The sequence below is a fragment of the Suricata suricatta genome, chromosome 3 (genome assembly GCF_006229205.1).
Source record: "Suricata suricatta isolate VVHF042 chromosome 3, meerkat_22Aug2017_6uvM2_HiC, whole genome shotgun sequence".
NCBI lineage: Eukaryota > Metazoa > Chordata > Mammalia > Carnivora > Herpestidae > Suricata > Suricata suricatta.
Genome location: NC_043702.1, coordinates 149,428,242 through 149,444,195, shown reverse-complemented (window position 1 = coordinate 149,444,195; position 15,954 = coordinate 149,428,242). Strand labels below are relative to the sequence as shown.

Below are 15,954 nucleotides of genomic sequence, written 5' to 3'. Positions count from 1 at the left end.
AAAAAAAAAAAAAAAGGAAAGAAAAAAGAAAAAGAAAGAGTGAAAGTAGGGAAGACAAACGGTCACAAAAGACCAAAAGAACCTTGGGGAGGTTTGATGAGAAGGGCAGAGAGAGCTAGAGGGCTTCAGGTGTAAGTTTTGAAAATGGGAAAGTCATTTTAAAAGCAATCACTGTATAAACTGATTCCTTACATTCCATTCCTACCTCAACACATTTTGTTTGATGATATTTCTCTCTCTGAACCCTCGACTTAACTTATAAATGGCACAGACTCATAGGGTAAAATCCAGAAGTCAGGAAAGGATGACATATGTATACATACTGGGGAGAGTCTGGGTTGGGGTAGATGTCAAGAGGATTGCCATCATTTCTTTAAAAAAATACAACTGAAACACCCAAGGAGTAGATTCTACCATTCTTTACCTGCCTGGGGTTTGACTGGATCCCACTTTAAACCTCAACTCAAGTGTAAGTTGAAATCGTTGTTGGTCTGTGCTCTTGCCTCTTCATGGTCAGGTGGGGGTTCACACGTACTTGGGAGCAGCTGACATGACGGTGAAAAGTCCCATCGTCACCTTAGAGATGGGACAGATGATAAAGGAAATGGGGAAAGCAGGGATGGGAGCCAGAGAATGAAGTTCAAACTGATGTCTCCAGGCTGTGCAGAGGGCTGTCCGCGTGGGAGGCAACGACGTGCACTTGGCTGCAGTCCACCGCATTGTTGTTCTTGTTGGCATGTGCGGTGACCTCACCATCCAACAGGAGCACCCTAGTCCCAGCCTTAGGAGCCTCTTCAAGATCTTCCTCCTCGTACTCATCCAGGAGTGGTGTTCGTGGCACCTCCTCATCTATGGCGAATTCAGGGTGGGTCATGAAGTTGTGGATGGAGTTTTGGTTCTTGGGTTTCTGAATGCTTTCGTGGAGGGAACTATGGAACGCTTTGACCACTTTGATCTATACCAGGGGAAGGAAAAGAGGGACGAGAGGACACCAAGGTGAGAATTGGCCAGTAGAACAAAGAACTGGTGGTTGGAGGAGAGAAACAAAACCTAAACTACAAGACACTACTGCTCAACAACCAAAATCAAACACATAAGAAGAGGTCATGGAGCATCATAAACATCAACTTCCAAGCACGGGTTTGGTGAAGGCGGGGGGGGGGGAGTGAGTAATGGCAAACAACTGAATATTTCAAAAGCTGCATTAAAAAAAAAAAAAGGTAGAGAACCCAAAGCAAAGTCAGCGTTCCCAAACAATCCGTTCTTAAAACAAAACAGAAAACAAAGATTCATTAGTTCTTTTGGATGGAGAGCAAGGGCATTGGAACTAGGTGCAAATTAACAGCCAAACTTAAAAGATGATTCAGACATGTGGCTTTCTGTGTTGAGGCCAAACGTTTTGTGAATGTGGAACAGAAAAATTACACGCGGAAGTTTAGTTATCAGTATGAAACTCTTAAAGAGCCAAACGCATACCAATCTATACAGAATATACTTTGGGTGATAAGTGATCATGTATACCATGCAGCAAGGCAGACAGAACAATCTTCGTTGGTGTCGGCAGCATGCAAGAGATGGAAACTCTTCAGCTTATAGTTGCTCTTTTGGTCAAGGAACATGCATACATTTCTATCCCTCAACCTCTACCATGTCCCCTATCCCCAAAGAAAGAAGACCTCTACTTGTTCAGGCCCTCCCCTGGCAAATGTGGAGGAAATACAGGTATCAGAAGATGTCTTCCTTCTGACTACTGACAGAAGAGCTGGCCAGCACTGTTCAGATGCACGGCCATGTCTCTGATGCACAGCACCTGTGTCCAGTTTTGTGGCTCCGGCCAGCTGTTTCTAAGTTGTGAAGAGGAGCATGAGCTTATGCGGAGAAGGGAGTGGATGGGACCAGGAGAGATGGCACCCAATCCGGAAGGCCGTGCTACAATTTGTAGTTTTAATGGGCAGAGGGAAATGCACTGTCCTAGAAGCGTCAAGGTCTTTTGCTACCGCACAAAAAGGGAAGGGATTCAGTCAGCTTAGAGAAGAGGGAAAAATAACAGATTCCCGTGACCACCCTGCGCCTTATCTGCTTTCGGATAGCCTGCTTTTCTGAACCACTGGCCTCTCTCAAGTACGGTTTAGAACCTGGGTTAGTAGAATTCAGGTAGGGGCAATAGGTTGGATCCCGAGAGCTGGAGAGAGAGGCTGGGGGAAAGACAGTGGCGGTAGGACAGTTTTAGTAGTTGGGAGGTGGCCAATCCTAGTCTTGTCCAAAAACTGTTTCCTCGGAAAAGAAATGGGGGTAATGCGGGAGAAGCTGCTGTGGGGGGAGAGGCAGAGCAAGGAATGATGAATGTCGGGTGTAGGGTACCTCTTCCGCTCCTCTGCTGTTGCAACAGAGAATGTGTCCCCGGAGAAGGGTCAAGAATGTGCACACAGCAGAGACACAAAGAGTCAGGCAATGATTTCTGTCACTGTATAGAAGCTTCAAGACTAATAATGCACAAGGAGGATTCGTGAAAGTTGTCTTTGCTGGCTAAGGCTTTCCTCCACTCCATGACAGCCTGGCAGATCCACCCAGGACCGAGGGTGCTCAGGGCTTAGAAGGCAAAGGATTCTTCTCTGGAGGATCAGCTCAACACTTCAGCCAAGAGGGATCAAGGAACTGGGCACACATTCACCATGAGGAACAGAAAGTAAGGACCTACTTTTCCACCTTTCTAGGACTTCTATTGACCATCTGATGGGTGAATTTTACCTGTCATGTGCTCTTTGCTCCAGATCTCGGTCAGATCAATGGAACAGAGGCTCCATTTGGTCTTCTGGAAGCCCCAAGTTTTAGAGCAAGTCGCCTTGGATGAAGTGAGCCCAAACCCAGTGCCTTCTCCCTGGTCAAGAGGTGGGTTCAAAGCCATGCCACCTCCTGTAGGAATGATGACATAGCCCACACTTTTCAACTGCTCTTGAGATTTCAAAGTTTTTAACAAGTGCTGCAGAGGAACCGGTACCTTTATACCACTAGTTGGTTATCTTCAATATCAGGGATTTCCAAACTTCTTGTTTCCATTTTTTTTTTTTAAGCAACTGAATACTTAAATGAAAATAATTCTGTGTGAAGTCCAATACAAAAAACAGATTTTTAAGAACTGGGGTTGGAGTCAGAGTCTGGAGCCCTGTTTTCTGGCTTTTCCTCTCACTTGTTGGGGTGATCAATAGCGTTGTTACAGGTAAACAATAAGGGAGGTAACACTGAATTGGAATAGGTAGATGGAAAAATGGGGAAAATCTCTTCTTTGGGGGAGCAAGGAAAAGTCATCCGGCTAGACTGCAGGGCTCTAGAGTCTAAAGGGAAACCAGCATCCTGCATAAAGAGCTCAAAGGAAGATGGGTCAGGGAGCTAGGGGGCACCATCTCGTGGCCTGGTGGCAGAGAGAAGGGTGAGGGGTGCAGGGAGAAGGGTGCCAGAAGGCTCTTCAGCTCCAGCACTGGCCTCAGAGAGTGTGTAACACATTCACACAGATAAACCATCACCATCCACCCCAAGCAGAGGTGGTATCTTCCTTTCCTGATGCTGTGCGTGAGCCGTGTGTGGGGAACAAGACACAGCTGGTGAAGAGGGTGCTGTGACAGCCATAGGCACTCTCCCCTTGGCCAATCAGCCCTTCCTCCCTCAAAACTGCTGGGAAATGACACTTCTGTGGCCCCTGTCCTAGAGGTAGAAATCATGAATCGGAGGGTAACTCTTTTTCATGTCTCAGGAGTCCCAACCTGGCTGGACATTCCATTAGGTACGAGGGCCATGGGCCACTCTCTGGAGCTCAATGAATGGGCAGATAGAGCCTCCATTTCTTCGGCTATATTCTATAGTTTGCTGTTCTCTTTTCAGAAACCAGGGGAAATCCTGAAGATTTATCTACAGAAGGTTAGATAAATAACTGAATTCACTTGGAGATCTGGAATGGGGAAGGGGGGGGGTCTTCAAACATATGACTATTTCTTCTAGGATGTCCAACTTAGAAGGCACAGCTGGAGAAAGGGCAGGTGTGGCTGTGACTCTTGACCGATTTTCTGTCTTTGAGGGTGTGAAGCATACCTTCACGGCAACTCTGTAAGAGACCAATGGGCTCTGTCTTCTCTTTAGTCTCTTGCTACCTTCCCATCACTGGGACATCTGACACTAACCCTTCCTAACGAAAAGGCATAATTAAAAAAGAACAGGTGCTAGTTAGAAGGACAGGGAAAAACTCGATGAAAAAAGGAAATAAGAGAGGAATATGGAAGGACCAGCGCGAGAAGGGTAGGACTTACTTTGTTCTTTGATTGCCTTTGGGCCCAGAGAAATATGTATCTATAGGAAAACCCTACCTCCTGTATCTCACCCCAGAACACGTAGAGTTGGCTGAAAAGACAACAACTTATCTAAGTCTTGTCAACCTGCATAGGTTACAATCATGTGAAACATAGACAATGCAACTGTTCTTTCTTCACCCCCCTGTTCCAGGGTTTGGGGGGGTAGGTTGGAAGTGGGGGAGAAAGAGATAAATAAAACACTCAAATATCTGAAGCTCACGATATACTTAATACGCAGAGACTCCTTCCCCACCAAATACCTCAACAGCACTATCAGCAAAGAGCCTTCTCTCTTCTCTTCTCTTCTCTTCTCTGTGTCCCATTTGGGGAAGGTAAAGTGACCAGGAAGGAAGGCATAAGCATTAGCAAGAATCCAGTCATCTACCGAAGGGAACACCAGATCTTAGGTTAAACAAACACTGACAGCAGTCCAACTGACAGTCTGGTTGAGAAAGAGGTTCCTAAAACCTTATGTGCAAAATAAAACGCAAAGGGCTGGCCATAGGCGAGACGGTTAAACTAGAGGAAAGGAGAAGCAAACAAAAATAAAATTGAAAGCTGCTCTTCAGAAATTCCTTAAAAAAAAAAACAGGTGGAGTGAAGAAAAACATGTTATTTTGACCTTTGCATATATGTTTCTCCTGCCCACATGTGAATTCATTGATTCTTAAACCAGAGTTTGGCTTAAAGTCCCTGAAAAGTGAAATGGTGGGGACACTTAACCCTGCGCATGTGAACTGAACACCTTCTTTTTTTCACACTCAGCTTTAGCTTCCACGTCAGTCTGGCCAGCTCATGACAGAGGGGTGGCCTAAAGCACAGACTTTAACCCTGGCTCAATTATGACAGCTCTTCTGGTAAGAACACCCCATGGGAATGGTAGCTCTCTTCATTCTCAGAAGATTTGAAATTTGCCCTTACATGAGGAGACTGCAAGGTTTCCATTGGCCTCACTTCACATCTAACCTTAGGAGATAAGGTTTAGGTTCCCAGGAGCAGGAGCAGAGCAGTATATCCAAACAAAGCAAAACAAACAAACAAACAAACAAACAAACAATAGTAAAGCAAAACAAACCAACACAAAACTCCAGGAAGAAACGAGCAATCCAGAGGAATAATCAGGAGACAGGATTATTGCCTTTAAAATAGTTATGGTTTAATAGTTTTTCAATATTGAAAAACTAAATAAATAAAAGGGTACACAGCCTGCTTTGGAAGTGGGATTTCTGGCCCATTTTTCTTCCCTTAAGTCAGAGATCAAAGGGAAAAACCAAAAGGAAAAGATAACCACAGTTGGTTAAAGTGGATGCCACGTGCTCTCTGGTGGTCATTTTAGCAAATCATGCATCATAAGAGACTATCACTCACTGCCCAGAGTAGGAGACGGAACAGCAGCAGGAACAGAAGTGGTGGGGGGAGATCTGACTGGCGCAACTGTTACATAGGATGAGCTAGGAACATGTTTTACATCAAGGTGTTGACCCATGGTCTGTCGCTTTAGGACTCCCTTAAAAGAGGCTCCCGTCTGGAATGTGTTAATTACGTCGATCTGCAAAGAATCAGAGAGTGAGACAGCTTTGCTCCACAGTCAGAGAGAGGTGAAGAAAGAGGCAGGGGGTGGTGGGGTGGGGTCCTGGAGAGTTAGGGGAGGGAGGGTGGGAAATGCTGGGAAAAGGGGACAGGAGCGGGAGCAAGAGTGAGAGTCCCTCATACATAAAGCAACAGTGAGAAGGGGGAAACCGTTCATGGCATATCACACTTCGTTTAAGGAACAATTTGCCAGGGAGTCCGAATACCCAGCCAGAATCCAGTCTTCTCTTACTTTTTAGCCTATGAAGGACATTTTGAGTGTGTGGGTGTCCAAAAGTATCTAAAATTTAAAGGCACTTTTCCACCCCAAGACTCCTAGAAGATAGTAACAGCTTACTCCTTGTGCTCACCTGTCCTTTGAAAAAATAAGGCATGGAATTTAAGATAGAAGGCAAAGTATAGATTACTGAATCTTGAGGCTCAGGGACCTCTAAACCAATTAAATCGACTAAATTTTTGCTGGTTTTGCGGAATCTAACTCCTGTGTTTAAAGCAAAAACAGGGGCATGTAAGAGCCCACACATGGGTGGCCGGGGTGGAAAGACTCCCAGGCCATGACTGCTGGGCTCACCTGCTTCTGGGTTTCTTTTCTGGGACACTCTCTCCTGGGGCTGAAATAGACAGAGCCCCTGAGAAGGGAGCAGAGGAACCGGGTGGCCAGGCTCTTTAGTGAGAATGTCACACTGGAGATCTTTAAATATCTGACAAATGTCTGACAGTAACTCAGTAGCTAGATCGGGGGGGGCGGGGCGGGGGGGCGACTTGCTGGTCGGTGGTGGTTAGTGGCTGTAAGTCTAACCCCGACAAGTGGCCTCTGGTTTTCTGTGTGCTACTTCTCAGAGACAGAGGTAATTCAAGCCCTTTGGTTTCCAACAACGGTCTTGGTCTGGGGCCTGGGGCAGACCTACCATCCTTACCCCTGACCTCTACGTGACAAGGAACAAATCAAAAAGAATTCCTTTATCTGTTAGGATCTGGCTGGATCATCTCAAAAATGCCCACAGTCTTAATACCAAGGGCTGATTCTATTCATTTGGCTTCATTTCCCCGGATGGGAAGGCGGGTCAGCAGGTGCCTTATGAGTCAGACTGTTCTTATTTATAAAGCTGCCCGAGAAGCCGTGAAATGTTTAGGGCTAGTTTCTGGATTCAGACCAAAGTCTGAGCTAAATTACCATCCTTTCATCACCTTATATGGTTTTTAGCTCCAGGAGACTGAGGACCCCAATCCTGTGGTAGGAAAGGGATTGCATGTGGGCAAGGGTATGGCTTACGGTGAAGACACCTTCCTTAGTGCCTGTTATAAGGTCCTGGTGAATCCCAGGGTTACCTTCCCAAGAGTCTAGCCCTTAAGTTTCCCAAGCTTTTGCTCTCTAGTGCTTTTGAGTCTCCTTAGACTCAAGGAAGGGACAATAGCTGGGCAACACTTGTCACCCCAAGTGTTCCGATGAGAATGACAGCAAGGATCCATAATCAGATGGCAGGGGGTTTCGCTAGAACCCCTCTGAGGCCGACCGGCTGGTGCCAGGGGAGAGCTTCCGGGCTCTGTGATTCAGGTGAGCACAGGCAGCCTCATTTGCTCACGGGGTCAGGTGCACACCACAAGGGCGGGGTCTGGTCATGGTGGCATCTTCAAGGGTAGCCTCTGCTGCCTAGGCTTTCACGTCATTCTGGCCCAGCTGCCTCAGACCCCCGCAGGGAAAGGCAGTTTCCTAAAAGCTATGCAGGCAGTGAAACCGAACCGAGAGGTACAGAGTGGAGGGGATGGAAGTCGGTAGTGGAAGGGGAAGGAAGATCCATGAATCTCAGCCCCCCATGACAGAAGACTGGCAAGGGGCCAGCAGACGCTGGAACAAGGGAATCCTGGCTAAGAAAAAAAAAATCACAGAGGAGGAGGCAGTGACCCTGAAGGAGAGAAAAGCAGACAGGTTATTTTGAAAGGAGCAGACCTGAAGGAAAGCACCCGGCCTTAAAGACAGCAGCCTGCAGTCGCCTGGAGGGCGGGGCGGTTTGGGCAGGTCCTGTGGGAATGTCCCTCTCTGGGAGGAGGAGTGCGAGGGAGGAGCCCCCGTGCTTCCCTACCTGGCCCTTCCTTCCCTTCCTCCCTATCTCCATCCTCATCTTGCCCGTGGGAGACAAGTTCGCGGCAGTATTCAGTTGTGAAGACTCATCTGAAGTCTCTTCCCTTCGCACTAAGGAGGTGGGCTTGACTAGGGAACTTTCTAAACCATCTGCAAGGTTAATTTTAGAGACTGAACTTGTTTCTGGGCTCTCCAGTCAACCAGCAGAGAGGAACGGGGCTCCTCTCCAGGAATGGGAAATCTCAGGACTAGTGCAATAGAGGCATATGGAGCATGGCCAGGGCAAGCGATAGAGTGACCCCCCTAGACCAGCTCGCCCACCCAGGAGAAGGTGGTTACAGCCGCGGCATGGAAAGCGACGGGGGGGGGGAGGGGGGAGGAAAGTTCCTGTAGCGCTTCCCAGGAGGAGGGCTAAAGCAGCATCGATGCCATTTTACACATTTTGGGAAGAGAAAAGCTTTGAGGAAATGACAGCTTCTTCCTTTTTGGGAAGCAAGTCTGAATCCTACAAAAGATACTTAGGCTTTGAAAGACTGTTGTCAGGTATACACACTTCGGCATCGGATTTCTCAGTGTAGCCTTAAAGTTTGAGTGGGGAAGATATAAGAGGGCGAGTTTCTTTTACAGAGATCCCTCTGGAAGATGGCTACCTTGCTCTAACAGCTCCTGGAGGATGGATGTGTAGCGTATGCTGGCAATGCTGGCTGAGAACTAACTGTTTCCTCCTCTGAACGTCTCCCACCTTGAGGTGAGGTCTGGTGCTTGCACCAGACCTCACACGGAAGGCTCGGTGATCCGATGGAGGGTGGCAAAGTGGGTTTCAGAGCCAATCCGAAGCTAAAGGACTATGCTACCAGTTGGTGTCCCTATGACTACGCTCCTCTCAGAGGAGCCCATGCAGCAACCACTGCCCATCTGTCCTGAAGCGACGGGGCCCGGGCCCCCGGCAGCAGTGAGCCTTAGGGAGGGAAGAGACGTCGGCCCCCAAGAACAGGTGCTGCCCTCCCTAACGCCTTGCAACCCGGAGAGATTTCTTCTCCCGGAGGGGGGACAGGCCACTATGAAGAGTATACCTGAGTCTGGATACGGTTCAGGCCCCGGAACCAGAGGATCTGGCCTCGGCGCAGCTCCATCTCCGCGAGGTCAATCTCATCCAGCCCCTCCGCATCCTTGGTGATCTCCTCTTTCGTGGTGCCATGCCCGGCCTCCTTCAGGAACTTCAGGGATTGCGTGGGTATCGAGGAGATGACCTGAGAACAGGTGCGGCAAAAGGGGAGACACCAGAATCAGGACAAGAGAGCTGTCGGGCCCTTGGGTGGGTCAGTCTTTGCCCCTGTCACCCATGGTGGGGGGCCAGGCAAGCACCCCTTGGTGCCTACCAACAGGCAGCCCATCGGGAAGGCCTTCTGTACTTGCGGACATACAAAGGAGAACTTACATTCTAGTACCTGACCAGCCAGCTGCCTGGTTAGTATCATAGTTCATTCTCCTTCTTCCTTTCCATTTTGCCATGTATCTTTTAAGGGAAGTAGAACCGCAGGGCATGGTACATAGTAGGAAGGCACAGAGCCCAGGCTCTGGGGACAGGGTGGTCATACTGCCTGAGTATGGGCAAGCAGAAGAGAAGAGGGCGGGAAGGGAATGCCCCTCTACCAGTAACAATTCACAGGCACAGTAATTCTTGTGTTATGACACGGGTTGAACAGCTACAAGAGGTTGTCTTGGACTGGGGCTGAGGGAGCGGGCAGGACAGCCCGGGGCGGGACACTACAGTGTTATGAGGAGACATGGGTCAGGGGGCTGGGCTTGCAATTCAAAGTAAACCACGCAGGAAGCTCAACCACCTCCCCACAAACAGACGAGGGGCAGACGGGGCTCGGCGGAGGCGGGGACTGTATGAGCGTCCCGACATGGAGTCAAGTATTTTGAAATAGGAAGAATGTCCGAGTGCAACTTTAGGATGACCGGAAGGAGCTCTGTGATGCAGAAGGGAGGCCGTTACCCGGCACCGAGGCTACACGGCCACATGTGAGACTAGACGCAGATGGGAGATTCAGATAGTCGGTGAAACAAGCGAGCTTCACCCGAGTATAAAAGGGACCCCCAGAGAAATAAACACTGGCAGACAGATGGGGTGGAGGGATTTGCATTAGGAACTGGGATACCTAATCGGGGAGGCATCTCGGGGATATGAAAGAAACATCTAGCAGGTTTATGGGGGAAGGCCTGTGGTCCCAGGGAAGGATCCCTTAGATCCTCAGATCACTTAGAGCGAAGCCACTATCCAGGCGGCCAGGTGCCAGTCAGTGGAGACTGGAGGTCAGCAAAGCAGAGGTCAGAGCAGAGGATGATGGGGATGTACAAAGTGGTCTGAGGGAAGGAACAGAATGTAACCAATTAGATGTGATAATATTATTATGATACTAATCGCTCTCTTTTACCGTGTACTTACAGGGTACTGGACATTGTTCTAAGTCATTTCTAGATCACAACTCATTGGCTGATTAACAAAGATTAACAATGATCCTGTTATCTTAAGTTGAGGAAACTGATGCACAGAGTGGGTAACACCCTTGTTCGAAGTCATTCTGTTTGTAGAAAGGAGGTGTGGGATTCAAACCCAGATAGCTGGTACCAGAGTCTATGCTCTGACCTATTGTTTCTCTAGAGGCCTTGTGAGTCTGGATTTATCTTAGGTGAGAGGCATTCAACCCAGCAGCTCACAGCCAGACTGTGGCTTCATTAAAGACTTCTGCTTGGTAAACTCTTCTGCTTCTCAGACCCTCAACTATTTTTTTCTTTTTAGCAAAATCCCACTGGAAATTTCCACTCCCATCTCAGATAAGCTAAGGGATGTGCCTGCCTCTAGGCACGGTTAGAGAAGGGACCCAAAGCCCCTGAGGGGGTGGGCACCGATCAGTCCCCTCTGGGGTCCTGCAAGATGGGAAGATCTTGAAAACTGTGTGTGGGGGGAGGAGATGTGGCAGTCCCTGCAGTGCACGGTCCTTCTCCTCTAGGAGAAGGGGGGGTCGGCCGGCCGTGCGGACCACGTGGGGAGCCTGCTGCCACTCACCTGGCCCCACAGCAGTTCTCCGATGCCGATGAAGAGACACCAAAACCACTGAGACAGGGTGAGCTTCGTACAGCTGAAGGGTTTACCCCCAAATTCCACAATGAGAATCTAGAAGCGAGAAAGAGGCAGCCTCCCGTCAGGTTGATGAGTAACAGGTAGCTAGCCATCCAGCCATGGCCATCAGAGCCACTTCGAGCCCTGCCCCGCGATCCCAGTGGTGCAAGCCCTGATCTGCTTGTTGGAGAAAAAGAAAGAGGGAATCCAGATGGGGAGAAGGGACGAGAGACACCGTCTTTATAGAGACTCTGATGGGGAGACAGGTATCATTACTGTGAATATTATTAAGGGAAGAGCTGGTGGATCCAGAGGTGAAGAGAGGCGGAGGCTTCTTGTGACCAAAGCCAGTGGATGACAAGAGAAGGCAAAGTAATGGAGAGCAGGAAGTAAGGGAGATGCCTGCTGCGGGAGGGGCAGGAGCCCTTTGTCTTAGGGCAACCTCACAGTCTCCTGCCTCTGCAGATGTTTCAGGGTACCTCTGACTAGGGCGAGGAGGAAGGGACTCAGTCCTTTTACCACTAGAGCAGCTATGCCCTTGACCCCAGTTCTCCAAGAGGAGCCCAAGTCAGGCTTATTTTCGACTGTGTGCGTACTGTGACTGCTTCTCTTTCTCTGTGAATCGCACAGCATTTTCTACAGTGAACCCTCATGAGCAAAAGGGGCAGGGACAAGGAGAGACCCTGTACGTGTGTATTTACACGTTGCACGTATGCTGGCAGGAGGCATGGAAAGGACCTTGGAGGGTGATCCCATCTTTAGTCACTGTGTGAAATTTCTTGTTTTGGAAAGACAAGGGAAGGATCCCACAAGTCTTGCTTTATTGGCTACCAACATGTTGCCTCACACTGGAGCACCTGACCCAGCAGACTCCAGTTTCAGAGCACTGTGCAAATGGGAGCCAACTGGGAATCCGCAAGTATTGAGTCTATAGCCCGAGTCCCGGTTCCCTCACTTCTCCTGCGCACCTGGGGAATCCCGTCCCCAGCTCCTGGCCTTTCTCCTCCCAGACCTCCTACCCCAACACCCGCTGGAGTCTCACCTGGCTGATGAATGTGCCTAAGACCACAGTGCAGAAGATGAGGTTGTGGTAGATGCCTGAAAAGACATTCCTCTCTCCATGGATCTTGCGGGAGTTAATTTCGTTGAAGAGCTGCATCAGCACAAAGGTGTTGAAAATAATGGTGTAGTGCTGGCTGGGTGGGGAATGTAGAGGCGCCTTCCTCCCACTATCAATGTCAAAGAATTTCTCACCTAGTGGGGAAAAAGGAAGCAGCAGCAGGTTAGGCATGGTGTCAGCGAGGGCCCGGTTGAGACAGGCCGCGCTGGCATGGCCAAACTGGTTGCTGGTGGCTGGTGTCCATTCTAACAGGTTAGTATCTGAGCTATGCTAGTTCCCAGATGCTTCAAGTGTTAGCTCTGGTCTCAACACATCTGACCCTCTTTCTCAGTTTGCTCCACCGATGTTGGCTTCTTGTAGTGTGGCATGGTGGTAAAAGCGTGTCCTGGGGTCAGGCAGACATAGGTTTGATCTTAGTGCCATTATTTACTCACTACATGACCTGAGCTCCAGTTTTTTAATCTGTCAAAACAAAAATGAAGCTATAGAAAGCCACCCTTGTGAAATTCTCAAGAGGTGCGCATCAAATGGCATAAAGCGCCAAGCAGAGGGAAAAGGGGACACACACAGTTAAGTGAAGTTGTCATTGTTCCCAGTCTCGTGCTCAGCTTGCCCAGATGCTACCTTCCTTCCCCAGGCCATTCTCTGCCCGCACTCCCCGCCCCCCACCCCCGTGTCCATGCAGCTCGCCCCACCCCATCCCTGCCCAGGGCTCACCGGCAAAGACAAGGAAAAAGATGACAGTGAGCTGATAGACCGCATGGCCCAAGATGTTCTTCATCATAGTACGTGAGATCAGAGGCTTATTTCGGCCATAGGGGCGACGCTTCAACAGAGACTCTGTGGGAGGCTCCGTGGCCAGGGCCAGCGAGGCAAAAGTGTCCATGATTAGGTTAACCCACAACATCTGCACGGCTTTCAGTGGGGAATCCTGGCGGGAAGAAGACCCAGTCCTTTCAGCTTTCCTTGCAAACCACCCCCTGCCTTACTTGTCAGCCTCATCTTTGCCCCTGCAATGGCCTCGCTGCCACTGTCCCCCTAGACTTTGGATCTGGCCATTGATTAGCTCAGTGACCTTGAGAAAGTTACTTAAGCTCTTTGAGCCTTGGGGTCCTCACCTGTAAAATGGGGAGAATACTCACTCTGCAAGGTTGTTTTTGAAGCAGAGAGAGAACACGTGAGTACCCATCACAGCGGCTGACACGTATGCGCTAATTAATGGTAGAAACTTAGCATCCTTCCACATGGGTAGATGGAGACTTGGCAGAACTACCTCCTGCCCCAACACCACCGGGGAAACTCTTGTCCTTAATCCTTAGTAGACAGCACCCCGCCTTCTGTGTTCCCTAACTGCCCCCCCACCCCACCTCACCCCTCCCATCTCGGCCCACCCCACACTCCTCTCCTTCACCTGAGTGATACAGGCTCCGGTGAAGGCCACAATCACGGCCACCACGTTGACGGTGAGCTGGAACTGCAGAAACTTGGAGATACTGTCGTAGACGTTTCGGCCCCACATCACCGCCTTCACAATGCTGGTGAAGTTGTCATCTGTTAGGATGATGTCTGATGCCTCCTTTGCCACATCCGTGCCTGCGATACCCTGAGCAAGAAAGAGGAGAACAGTGAGGAACTGGATAAAGCACAGCTTATCCAGCTATGTACGTTCTGGATCAGGACTGCAGTACCTGACCTCCAAGAAGCTTCCGGACCAGGCACAGACGCCAGAGGGCGCACTCGCCTTGCAAATGCTCCTAACCAAGCTGGCGTATTTTAAGTTCTCTCTTCCAAAGACGATCAAGGGAAAATGCGCGGTTGTCAGTCCACAGAAAACAGGGCTGGGGCCTGATGCCACCGTGTTAGTCTTGAGCCCAGGCTGGAAATGACAGTTATCTTTGATGTTTCTTCCTCCCTTCTTTCCCACTCCTTCACCTTAGAGATGAAGGAAAGGATAGAGAACACATCCTCTCTCTTCTACCTCCAAATTCTTACATTTCTTCCTTCCTTCCTTCCTTTTTTAAAAGATTTTATTTTTAGGTCATCTCTGCCCCCACCGTGGGGCTCGAACACACAACCCCAAGATCAAGAGTCGTAAGCTCCACTGACTGAGCCAGGCAGGTGCTCCTGAATCCTTATATTTCATTTGGTGCAGCTAGTGTCTCACTTAAGCCTTATCCCCCCCACATCTCTAAGTCACCTTACATTTTTTTCCAGGAGGAGTAGTCTGGCAGGCCAGTTCAGATGTTCTATCCTTGTTCAAAATCCTGTTCCTGGGGAGCCACTTAAGGTTTCTGAAGAGACATTATCAATGGTTGAAAGCTGTGCTCTTAGAAATAGTAACTTTTCTAAACTGACAGTCAAAGCCTCAATAGGTGAACTCGGATGGACTCATTTCATTTCCCAGCCTACTCCTATCAAATCTTTCTGTTCAAAACCCACTGGTTTACTCACAATTCCCCTAATCTCTCATTCACTTCCGGAGTGTAGACTTCTACTTATGCCGTTTCCCTAAACCTGGAACATCCTCCTTCCTCGTCTACTTAAATCCTTTCGACCATTAATGGTCCTTGCGGTTAAGCCTTACTTGCTTTGCGAAACCATCACTAACACCACCAGCCCATACTTCTCCCCCAAGTCTTGCAAATCCTACAATCCACAGAGGAGTGTATTCATCCATTTAGCTTCTAGTAGTAGATGACTGTTCTCTTTACCTGGTAATAACATATTCCCTTTCGGACTGCAATAAACAAATAGCTGTTATAGACTGTACCATTCCGTTTCCCCCATCAAAAAGCTCTCTAACACATTCACACAATGCCATATTGAAAGACATAGTAACTTGACAGTAGAACCTACGAGGATATACCTCCAGGATAAAAAAAGAGCTGTTAAGAAAAATCTTGAACTATTTGTAGTAGAGTAATTGTGTTATTATTGCTATTTTGAGGCTATTACCTATATTTTAGGGTCAAGCAAGTTACGATTATGTTAATGACATTAGGAATCGGAATTTTCAATTTAAGAGTATAAATATAAAATCAAGGAAGTTAAATAGAATTAGTAATAGAATTAGTTCTATAATTCTAAATTTGCATTGGAAATACCTATATGGATTCATGAAGTACTTTACCTTAAAACAAAGAAACACAAAAACAAAAAAAGAGACGTAAGAGATATATTTCCTAGCTTTGCCCACTGAAAAGATCTAGAAACAATGACCTACTCAGTAGTAAGGAACATCCTGATATTTAGTCTGTTCTCTAAATACCATTTCTCACTAAAAAGGACTCCTTTGAGAAATGGATGATTCCAGGTAGGACGAGAAATATGCATGATGATTCTGGAACATTTTATCATGCCAGAAACCAAGTAAGGTATTAAAGATGATTGTGGTTGTATCTAAAGGACCCAGCAATATTCATGAGGCTAATGATGGGTCAATGTGAATGTCAAAACAACAAGGGCCACGGATCAAAACACATCAAGTATACTTAAATCCATGAATTCATAATAGTATTAAAAAATAGTTAACTGTTTTTTAAATGTATATTTATTTTGGGGAGAGTGAGAGACAGAGTGAGAACAGGGGAGGGGCACAGAATCTGAAGCAGGCTCCAGGCTCCGAGCTGTCAGTACAGAGCCCCGTGCGGGGCTTGAACTCACAAACTGAGATCATGACCTGAGCCGAAGTCGGACA

General features: G+C 48.3%; 1 protein-coding gene across 9 annotated transcripts in view; it reads right to left on the bottom strand.

Annotated features, from left to right (window-relative positions):
* Nucleotides 1-404: 404 nt before the first annotated feature.
* ATP2B4 (ATPase plasma membrane Ca2+ transporting 4) overlaps nt 405-15,954 on the bottom strand; it is an 89,555-nt gene continuing 74,005 nt past the window's right edge. For 3 of the 9 annotated variants that reach the window (XM_029935514.1, XM_029935516.1, XM_029935515.1), the window contains 6 exons: nt 13,669-13,860; nt 12,975-13,188; nt 12,180-12,391; nt 11,084-11,191; nt 9,084-9,260; nt 405-955 (listed from right to left, as the gene is read on the bottom strand). In XM_029935514.1, the coding sequence (XP_029791374.1) occupies nt 641-955; nt 9,084-9,260; nt 11,084-11,191; nt 12,180-12,391; nt 12,975-13,188; nt 13,669-13,860 (1,218 nt within the window). In that variant the 3' untranslated portion in view covers nt 405-640. Of the gene's footprint in view, nt 956-5,470; nt 5,890-9,083; nt 9,261-11,083; nt 11,192-12,179; nt 12,392-12,974; nt 13,189-13,668; nt 13,861-15,954 lie in introns of those variants that run through there. The other 6 variants (XM_029935517.1, XM_029935520.1, XM_029935522.1 and 3 more) reach the window with 5 other exon arrangements.